The following is a 12,014-nucleotide window of genomic DNA, read 5'->3' on the forward strand; positions in this document are numbered from 1 at the left end:
TCATGTCGGTTGACTCATCTGAGATAAAACATGTCTTAAAGCAATACATTGACACCAACCAAGAGGGAGAACTAAAAGAGCTGCTGTGGGTCTACCCAGCAGACAGTAGATTTTGGCTTCTGACTCACACTAAAGGAAAAAAGAGCACCAATGATACGTGGACAGGTCTACATCGGGCAGCGTGTAATGAAGATGTCGGCATGCTTCAACTAATGTTGGTTGGCCTGTCAAGTGACCAGCTATTTGAACTTGCACGGATTCAAACCGCATCAGAGAAAACTGTAGTACACATGATTGCCAGTAGCCAAATATACGGCAGCTTGAAATTAATGTTTGATTATTTAACGCAGGAGCAAAGATTTATTTTACTGAAGGTTCAGGACAACCGCGGAAACACACCACTCCATGACGCAGTTAGGTCAACTAACCAATCTCCAATAGATATTGTTAGATATTTTCTTCAAATTATTAATTATGAGCAGCGCCTAAGCCTTTTGACGATAAGGAATAACAATGGTGATAGTGTCCTACACTTGGCTGTAAATGAAGGCAGTTCTGACACGGTTCAGATTATTCTGTCATCCGTGGGCAGTCAGCATCAACGACTGCTTTTAGCCCAAAAGAACAATGATGGAAACTCCGCTGTTCAGGAAGCGCTGCCAGCAACACTGTTTACCACCAGCTACGCCTTGATTAATACAGGTTGTTTAAGGTTAATTTCTGGGGCCTTATACTATTTAATTTTGAAGCATATTTAGTTTGTGACAAAATTTTATACTTTCTATTGCAAGTAAATCTAAAAGTTAATAACTAGAGAGAAAGAATTTTTGTTAAATGATGTCAAGCAGTAGTAGAAACTAGATGGAAGGGTGGTCTTTTTGAGTAAGAAGCATTCTTCTAGCTACTTTTTTATGTTGTTGAATGAAGAGCTGCAAAAACAAAAAACTACATTTTCTAATCAACTAGTGGCAAAACAGGAACTTACAATAGCAGATTTTTTTCATAGGTTTTATTAAGTCATGCAGAAATTTATTAGAGATTCATGGTTCATTCTTAAACTGAAATCCCAATACATTATTATATCTTCCGCGTATTTATCAACTATTTTAAATGAGAAGTTATGAAAACCTAAACATAAGGCACTAATTTTATTTAAAATTTCTGAGCAAAGTGTGGGTAGAGACCTTATTTTTGCACCCTGACAAGGAAACAATGTATAACAGTGATTTTATATGGTGAACCTTATATGGTGGCTTATTGTACTTGGTACAGTGTGGTCATCATGAAAGACACCTTGATAAATGTTTTGGAAAACTTGAGAGTTATTTTACAAATTTTCTTTTCATTGTCTTGTGTCTAAAAAAATTAATGCAGTTTTTAAAGGTGCTAGCGGCATTCAGTGCTTTGCGCACCAAAATATATTTAAATAGTCTACAAATAATTACTGGATAGGAATTAAATCGAGTTACAAAATATATTTACAGTTTCTGTTGACATTATAGCATTTTAAACTTTATAATTAAGTTGAAACAAAATGCCTTATTTGTTGTACATAGTTGGTCTGAACTAGTCTATCCAATCATAAATATACTTGCACAAAACTTTGTTAGATGTTATCATAAAAGGATCGGTACTTTTCACTCATTTTCAATTTTGTTTGTTGCTTGAAGTTATCTGACTGTCAGGGTGTTTTCAGATTTGATCAACAAAATTTGATCACAGTTAAAAGTTTCAGAAGCAAAATATGTGCGAAAGGACGTCACTAGTTATTATTGGCACGATAGCTAATATTTGCTATTGTGTTTAAATTACAGTGTTACATGTCTCTATTCTATTGGTTTCTTTGCAACTGTAGACACCATACTCACACTTTCGCTCGATCTGAGCATTTTAACAATGATCAATTTTGGTTAACTTTAATTTTCAAACATTTCCACAGTCAGGTCACCTCAACCATTAAAGACTATTGTGAACAGTAAAAAGACCAATAATTTTCAAAGAGATCCACTCATATTTCGTGCAAATTTTTTAAAAGAATAAATGCATGAGCAAGTTTTGCTGCACTTTAGGGAATTCTCAGCTTAGCAAAAACAATCATTTAAACAGAATTGAGGCAAGTTGCCAGCTAAACAAATCAATTTATATCTATTGAAAATCGTTGATGGCGTGCTTCAACTGCCAGTCTAAAAAATATATACAAAATTTTTTTCTGCTTGTAGCGCTGCGCTATGCTTTAAGAGAAATGTACTTTTTTTGTTATGAATTACAGACACACTGTTATGTAAGCTGCATGCATAAATACACTTGGCTAAAACATACTGTCAATGTCAAGAATTCAAACACAATTGAAAACATAAAATTATTTTTTTCTATGCCCAAGTAATGACATTTTGCAAATTTCAAGACTGAAAAAGAGGACCAACCTTAATTTAATTTGTACGTTATGACAGTTAGGCCTAAAATTTACTGATTTGTCAAACTTTCAGCCCTCCAAGAAACAAACGAGCAGTTTTGCAGCCTACAAGCATCAAACCAACTTCAAGCAGAAACTTGGAACAATGAATTGAAACAGCAAGCAGAAGGTAATTATTAGCATAGTTGTTCAGCAGCTTAAGAGGCTGCCAATTGGCCAAACATCAGTGTTTCAAGGGCAGATAACTTCATCTAGAGCTCAAGTTAAAAAAAGGAACATTTTGGAAAGTAAAGCATCTAAAACTCTAGCGTAAATTGACAGAAAAAAACTGCTGATATTTTTTCACTTTAAGAGAAAAGGGAGAAATCTCCCTAATCTCCCTAATCTTTATTATCCTTATAATCCTTGTAATCCTTAGAAATCTCCCTTATAGATTTTTAAAAGTATTTATAAAAGTTTAGCTATGAGTAAAAAATGGTTGACAACTGGCCTGATAATATTATTCAAAACTTTTTTTAATTTTCACTTGGCTTAACGCAAATGTGATTGACAATTTCCTCCACCTTATTGTGCATCACGATCACACAAATTTAGTTAAAAAGATTTTGCTGCTAGACACATATAAAGAACTGCAATGACAATTAAATTTAACTAAAACCATAAATAATGCTGATGACCTCTTACAATAACAAAGTTTGTTCTATTAAAATTGTTATAGGAATGACGAAGCAAAGACAAGAGATTTATCAACAAAAGAGAGAAATTGGAAGATTAAAGGAGAAACAAGCTCAACTAGAAAAAGGTAGTACCAAAGGCTATAAAAGGTAGTACCAAAGGCTATAAACTTCAAGCTCTCTGTTTTTGCTCATACCAATATTATCGGGGTGTTTACTAAACATCTTAAATTGCTGAGTAATTTGTTCAGATTTAGCAGAATGAAAAGGCCTTTAAGAACAGCTCACATGGCTAAATCACTAACATAAATACAGCTTTTGTGACAAAAAAGAATGGTAAGGTTTGTAAAAAAGAAATTTTTGCAGGTGTACCTAAAGCTAAGCTCTGCTAACACCTTAAGCTAACTAGTATTTAGATAATTGCATCAAACAATGTTTTATCTGAAGCTCAATTTAATAGCTGTTCTTTATGAATAAAAAACATGTAAAAAAATCATAGTTTAAGCTTTGAATTATCCTAATTTGTGTAGTTTTATGGTTTAACAGTTACTCTAATTTGGGTGATTTAATGACCGTCACACTGCATGATGGTGAGTGTTGAAACATCACACTGCATGATGGTGAGTGTTGAAACATCACACTGCATGATGGTGAGTGTTGAAACATCACACTGCATGATGGTGAGTGTTGAGACATCACACTGCATGATGGTGAGTGTTGACACATCACACTGCATGATGGTGAGTGTTGAAACATCACACTCCATGATGGTGAGTGTTGAAACATCACACTGCATGATGGTGAGTGTTGAAACATCACACTGCATGATGGTGAGTGTTGAAACATCACACTGCATGATGGTGAATGTTGAAACATCACACTGCATGATGGTGAGTGTTGAAACATCACACTGCATGATGGTGAGTGTTGAAACATCACACTGCATGATGGTGAGTATTGAAACATCACACTGCATGATGGTGAGTGTTGAGACATCACACTGCATGACGGTGAGTGTTGAAACATCACACTGCATGATGGTGAGTGTTGAAACATCACACTGCATGATGGTGAGTGTTGAGACATCACACTGCATGATGGTGAGTGTTGAGACATCACACTGCATGATGGTGAGTGTTGAAACATCACACTGCATGATGGTGAGTGTTGAAACATCACACTGCATGATGGTGAGTGTTGAAACATCACACTGCATGATGGTGAGTGTTGAAACATCACACTGCATGATGGTGAGTGTTGAAACATCACACTGCATGATGGTGAGTGTTGAAACATCACACTGCATGATGGTGAGTGTTGAAACATCACACTGCATGATGGTGAGTGTTGAGACATCACACTGCATGATGGTGAGTGTTGAGACATCACACTGCATGATGGTGAGTGTTGAAACATCACACTGCATGATGGTGAGTGTTGAAACATCACACTGCATGATGGTGAGTGTTGAAACATCACACTGCATGATGATGAGTGTTGAAACATCACACTGCATGATGGTGAGTGTTGAGACATCACACTGCATGATGGTGAGTGTTGAAACATCACACTGCATGATGGTGAGTGTTGAAACATCACACTGCATGATGGTGAGTGTTGAAACATCACACTGCATGATGGTGAGTGTTGAAACATCACACTGCATGATGGTGAGTGTTGAGACATATTATTAATAAAATACTTCAAAAGGGAGCCTCAGCTAGAGGCAGTGTTTTCAACATAGTTTTTGATGCTAGCGTGTACACTGATGTAAAGGCATTTATTTCTAGAGCTGTTGTGTTTGCTCTTGCATAATTGGTTAATTTAAAACTAGTATGATCATAGAAGAAGTATGTGTATTGATTGAAACAGTAATTTTATACAAAATGTAAATTAACTGCATTGAAATCATCTTTATTACAGTAAGAGCAATGTCCGTATATCTGTCTAGCTGTCCGAAGCCACGGTTAAAAGCCAGGAAATTTTTTTTTACTTTTAATGGACTAGAACTCACTGCTTTTAGCTTTATAAACCGCTACTGCTTTGCCATAAGTCGGAATACATGCAATTGTGTGTATACTTAAGGTGTGTGCGCAGCAGGCCAACTTGCCGAAGATGTGTTTATGACAACAGAGTCAGAGTGAAAGGCTTCCATTCATTTTAAAAATAAGAGACATATAGCTGGCTTTTTAAATGAGTCTAGTGTATTTGACTAGCCACTCAAAGGGGGGTTGCAAACATATCGAAAATGTTAAAATTAGAAATTGCTTTCTTTTCCATTCTAATAATTATTTGGAAAAAATTAGACAACTCTTTATACAATATAAAGAGTTATCGTGTGTCTACATCGTGTATTTCAGTTTTAACAAACTTTTTGAGGTTTCTTTCAAGCTATAGGTTTGGTGAACAGTCTTTTTTGAGTTGTTTGCTTGTGCAACTCTTCATAATTTTGGTTGGTAGAACTGCAGAATCAGAGAAGAGAGAATGTTCTGCTACAGCACAGATTTGGACATTTGACCGGAAGACAAGATTCACAACCAACTGGTGAGTATAAAATTTCAATCAACTTTTAACAACCTTCTTGTACGTTTTTGACAGAGATTTTAGAAAGATTGTAGCATTATGTCTAATATTTTTTTCTTGTTTGATTTTTTTATCTAACTAACGACTTTTTTTTAGAAGACTTTGTTAACAAAAAAGAATACGATGAGCTGCTGCAAAAGTATAACGAATTGAATGAAGACCAGCGTCAACAGTGTCAGGGTATGAAACATGTTTATTAAAGCTCCGTAACATTTTACTTAGGCATCTTTATAGGTTGACTTGCAACAAATTTCACATTACAGTTATTTAGTATTAAAAATTCACCATGTTTACTCTGCTGTGCGGTAGGTGCAAAATAAGTGGAAATATGATTACAAGCTCTTAAAAGCTCAAAAACAAACAGTTAATCGCTGCCATCGCGAAATTGCCGTAGATTAGAATATCTTTCCAATACGGCTCAAATGGAACGTAGATGAACAAAATGGCTTCTGTTTACACTTTCATGCAACCTCATTCGTCGAAATATTTTCACAAATATACTTTACGCATTCTATAAAACCATGTCTATTGTTCTTATGCATCTATTTCATCATCATTGTAATGCTGTCGTTTTGAGCACTGATATCTCAAAACCTACCACAAAAATGTGTTTAATATTTAACCTTAGCTCGAAGGAGTGCATATTCTTCTCTGAGAAACATGACAAGCCAGTTGGTTACCTGTGGTAGTCAAAAAATTTTGCAGAAATTATTTGGCTGTTTGGCAGGTAGTATGGATCACATGATCAGATTACGACTAGAGGATTACACCAAGTCAAAACAAGACTGTAAAGTATCAAGCATCTACATGTATATTTGGTAAGGGCTCTTCAGTAAAACCCGAAGTGTTTTTCATAAACTAGTGCTACGAGAAGTTATATATTGAACCTTTTATTGGCCTTTTAATTCACGGAAGAACATCACGTGTCAAAACAATTACTAAATGGATTGACTATGTCAGAGAAACAAACTGATTCCAATTTACGGCGGTTCCGTGATGGCGGCAATTAACTGTTCATTTTTGAGCTTTTAAGAGCTTGTAATCACATTTCCACATACACGTATTTTGCGCCCACAATAAAGCAGAGTAAAACATGGTAAATCTTTTGATATCAAATAACTGTAATGTGAACTTTGTTGCAAGTCAACCTTTAATCTAGAAAACTTAAGTTTTAGACTTATCAGATGCTTTAAAAATTCAATTCCTAAAAGCATATTATATAGCTAAATTTTTCATTTTCTTTAAGTTTTCCCAGTCTCAAGAACATTTTTATACTTGAAATAAACACAAAGCTATTTTTACAGCTTTGGCCTGCGCTTGATTTCAAAATTTACGTACTGTATGTATACTATTACATACCTACCTACATTTTAACTTACCTGTACCGTTTGTACTATTCACTTGCTGTATGTACTATTAGTTACATGTACGTCAATAATTGTTCAGCATCTTGTTTTCTAGAAAAAACTAAAATAGGAATATTTCAAAAATAGTAAAATATACGATTCATGATTCTACTGTGTGTTTTAAATTTACCACTATACATTTAGATCTGAAAACCACAAAACAGCAACTTGCCCAAGTAAACAAGTCATTGGGTCACCTGACAACAGAGCGAAATAAGCAAAACCAAGGTAAAGAAAACATATTATTATATTTACTGTGTTAGCTGATGTTTAAATAGAAATTGTGGAATTTTTACAGAAGATACAATATTAGCAAACACCTGTAATTATGTGTACACCGGGAATATACATAATTTATAAGTTAACTTGTTGATGCTGTTGAAACGTTTTTGAAATGGCGAAAAGAATACACATGCACTTTTTAATGTTACATTAGCACTTAACACTTCTAATGACTTAACATTTGGAAAACTCTGCTGTATAACAGATTTGTACAAGTGAGCTTATTGTAGCAAAGTTTTTAAAAATAAACTTACGAAAGTTTTTGTAGATTTTATCAGAAAGTAGCGGTATTTTTTAATATTTGCGATTGTTTTGGATGTTTGAGGTGATCTAATTCCTAGGATTTCTTAAGACTAAAATCGATAAAACTTGATTTTGATTAAAATGCTCAAAACATGTGTGCAACAAAATGACATGACTAGTCGTTATCGCTGCGATAGTTGACATCAGCTATTGCGTTCAAGTTGAAGCGTTTCTGTCTCTATTCTGTTCATCTGTTTGCAAATATAATGTCAGAAATGCACGTTCAATTAGCCTGAGCGGTTTGTCGATCGAGTTTAATTGAGTTCAATTTTGAAACGATATAGCAATCAGATTATCTCAAACATCAAAAATAATAATAAATGATAGTAAAATATCAACACCTTTTAACAAAATTTACAAGATTTTTGTGTTTAACTTGTACATTATTTTAGTTGTGGAATCCCTAAAGGGAGATCATCAGGAAATGAAAGCATTGCTGGAGCATATTAAGACATACATTAGATCTCCAGTCTGCACCGATGCGGATGGTGACCAAGAACATGAAGGATAGAAGAGAGCTGCTAGGTATTTTAGTGAACTTGGAGTTTGTTCCCCCTGCTCCTACCAAACTTGATAGAAAATTATTGCTGTTGTTTTTTCTTATCTAAAGTATACTAAAAAGTTGTTTATAGACTGATTTAGTTGAATTTAGCCTGAGGCCACACCTTCCAATTATATTGTTTGCATGTGGCAGATTTTTTCCTTATTAATACAGTTTAATGAGTGTGTCATGCTTGCATCATTGTTTTGACAATAGTGCACAGTACATTGTCAAAACACATTGAGATCATCAGGAAATGAAAGCATTGCTGGAGCATATTAAGACATACATTAGATCTCCAGTCTGCACCGATGCGGATGGTGACCAAGAACATGAAGGATAGAAGAGAGCTGCTAGGTATTTTAGTGAACTTGGAGTTTGTTCCCCCTGCTCCTACCAAACTTGATAGAAAATTATTGCTGTTGTTTTTTCTTATCTAAAGTATACTAAAAAGTTGTTTATAGACTGATTTAGTTGAATTTAGCCTGAGGCCACACCTTCCAATTATATTGTTTGCATGTGGCAGATTTTTTCCTTATTAATACAGTTTAATGAGTGTGTCATGCTTGCATCATTGTTTTGACAATAGTGCACAGTACATTTTTTGCTTTAGTCAAAAATACTGTCTTGTCATATTATAATTTCGTTTGGTAAAATGTGCGATTTGTTTTTGGTCTTACTCTATTTTCTATCAATGTATCAACTGAGAACTGACAACTCCTCACTCATTTCAAATTGATCCAGCTATTTTAAGAATTATGACATGACACCATAGTTAGTAATGTGCAAATTTACTCAATAAGGAAGTTTCTTACTAGACTGCTACTAGCGTATAAGACTCATTGAAACTACAACATCTTTAAGAGAACTATGAATCAGTCCTGTTTAAGTAGCTGTACAAACATTGGCTGTACAAATATATATTAGCCTCTGCATATTTTCTCACAGAGGAGATGTAACATGATTCTTTCAGGAGTGCTACTAAGAGAGGTAGACTATGTAAGATTCATGCAGGTCTATAAAAAGATCAACAGCTCAGATTACTTTTGCGGGCTGTACCCAGAGCTGTTGTAACTACGTTCAAAGCCTTGAGAAGTATTTCTACGTTATATTGAGCTATGCCTGTTTTTGGCTGAAACAAATGACTGTAAGTTGTTATGGCATGCATTATTATAGCATAAATGGAAGATCTAACATATATATATATACAGTCAAACATGGATAACTCGAACTTCACGGGACCGAGCAAAAGTGTTCGAATTATCAGAGCGTTCAAGTTATCAGAGCACTGTCACAAGTCCATGTATTTACTTATTTATTAGTAGATACATGTACATATGCAAAATATAATATAAATCAAAAGCACAAATGGCTTGTTTCAAATTAAATGCTTCTAATGTAAAGTTTAAAACGTTTTTATCAAAAAGTATAGAGATTTTTCTATCACTTGAGATTGGTTTGTTGTTTGAGGTGATGTTATTGCCAGGACGTTTTTTAGATTGACATTGGCAAAACTTGATTGTTGTTGAAATGCTCAAAAGAAAAGACATCTTTTTCTTTTGAGTGTTTTACCCACGATCAATTTTGCCGATTTTTCTTGAAGTTTATGCAAAGATTACCTTACTTTACCTGGGATTCGTTAAGAGCAACACTCCGAGGCAGTTCAATTAAAAGTTTTACGAGGTTTTACGGTACATTGTATATCACTCACGCTTTTTGAATGGATACTTATTGAATGTACACACGTATTCTGTGTTTAGGTCAAACGATAAATAGTTTTTTGTAGCTAAGACAACGTATACGTTTAATTACAACAATTTTTATGACGTTTTCAACATTCCGACGTTGATTCAACACGGAATCAACGTCGGAAAACTACTGGTCACGGGCTAGCCGGGTCACGCACTCAAAGATTTTTGCCACGCACATACAAAACAACATGCTGTTTTTGTTTTGTATGTGCGTGGCGGAAATCCTTGCGCGCGTGACCCGGCAAGCCCGTGCTATTCATCGTATAGCAGTATAAATCAAATTTGACCAAACCTTTAGAAAAGTCGTTGACAAAAATATTTTGCTGATGGTGGTAATAACAACGCTTATGAATTACGAAAAGATGAGGTTTACCCCTATGGCTTTGAATAAAGTGAGTTTCTAAAGCGATAACAACCGTTTCGGTAGCCGTTGGGCAAAAAAACAGTTCGAATTAACAATGTTGAGTTCGAGTTATCTATAGCAATTTATCATTACGTGGGAACGGACCAAAGAAACCGTTCGAATTAACCATGTGTTTGAGCTATCCGTGGATGAGTTATCCATGTTTGACTGTATATATTTGTAACAAAAAAAATCATTAGTAGAAGGCTTTAACATGTAAGCTGATGTAACTGACTAAAACATTTAAAATTTCAGTTATCATATAATATCGCTATTGAAGCGGTTTAATAGTCAGCTCTGTTTGGTTAATACATCTATTGTGTTTATGAATGCTCAAATACAAAAGAGTGTATTGTACCTGTATGTTTGCTTATGCGTGTTTGTATTCGCATATTTGAGCTTTGCTTACGAAACAATATGACCAGCGAGTAGAGTATAGTAATTGTTGCGAGGGCAAAGGCGTTACCCACTTATGTATGTTCGTCATTTATGATATGATTTGGGGCTATAATACTGCCAGAGATAAGAGTTTGTCATAAGAGAGGTAGGTTCTGAACTATTTACCTGCTGCATGTCATGTCTGTACACTTGTTACATCAGCAAACCTATTTTGGTTAAAGAAATAACTTAGTAGAAAGAGAGAGCTCAAGGGTGAAATGACTAACTTTTTTTGCAGGATACTGTGTCACTTGGCAATTTTTGATTTACTATTCTAAAAAGAAAAATAATTCTTTTACCATGAATCGTGAATTCATCTTTATTTTGTAAATTATTTTTACGAACATAAAATCAAACATATTTAATGGTTTAAACATAACTTTGTGAGGATTTCTCAAATTAGTAGTGATTATAAGTTCTGTTGAGTAACATAACTTACAATCATCATTTCTCCTAACTTCTGATGGCTGCTTCAATAAAAAAACTGAGAGAAGTGACATCTTGGAATAACTTAAAAAAGAGACGATTGGTATTGGTACGAATATAGATTTACGGATATAAAGTTTGATCTTACATGTAGATATATGTTCTACGATGCATCTATTTTCAAGGTTGCTGAATTCATAGGAAGATAGGCTATATAATCCATAGTAAGAAATTAAAGGAAAGATAAATCTTTATTATTTATTTTGCAGTTATTTATGCAGGTCTGCACTAAATCAGGCATTGGAGAATGGGTTGTGGTGTTATTATTACAGTTCTTGGTGCTCATTCAATCCTATTTTCAGTCTCATGTAACAAAGTTTGCTGCTATGTAATGCTGTAATTTCCTGTACTCATATGAAACTTCTAAATTTTCACCCTTTTAACACCCTTTTGTTGTGTCTATAATAGTTGATAATGTGTTATAATATTTTGTCCAACTTGGTGACTGAAATATTTCTTCACAAATGAGCACATCTAATGATAAATTATACACTGCTGACTGATATTACATGCACAAATGTGGTCCACATTCTTATTGGTTACCAGCGACTACTAGATTAGTCTGTGTAAGAAAATGAAGCAGTATTAATATTGGTCATTACCATCAAATATTGTTTGAAAATTCAGCAAGTTCAAACTGCAGTACAAAAAAATTTTGAAAAAATCTTTAATCAGTGAAAAATGAAAGTTTGCTCAAGTTTATACGTCGATAAAAATTGTACACAATCTATCTG

General features: G+C 34.3%; 1 protein-coding gene across 1 annotated transcript; it reads right to left on the reverse strand.

The window, feature by feature from the left end:
* Window positions 1-3,652: 3,652 nt before the first annotated feature.
* On the reverse strand, window positions 3,653-4,753 carry LOC137400982 (uncharacterized). Its single transcript, XM_068087319.1, has one exon. It carries the CDS (start codon window positions 4,751-4,753, stop codon window positions 3,653-3,655), a length of 1,101 nt encoding a protein of 366 aa, XP_067943420.1.
* Window positions 4,754-12,014: the final 7,261 nt, after the last annotated feature.

Source organism: Watersipora subatra, chromosome 7, assembly GCF_963576615.1.
Source record: "Watersipora subatra chromosome 7, tzWatSuba1.1, whole genome shotgun sequence".
NCBI lineage: Eukaryota > Metazoa > Bryozoa > Gymnolaemata > Cheilostomatida > Watersiporidae > Watersipora > Watersipora subatra.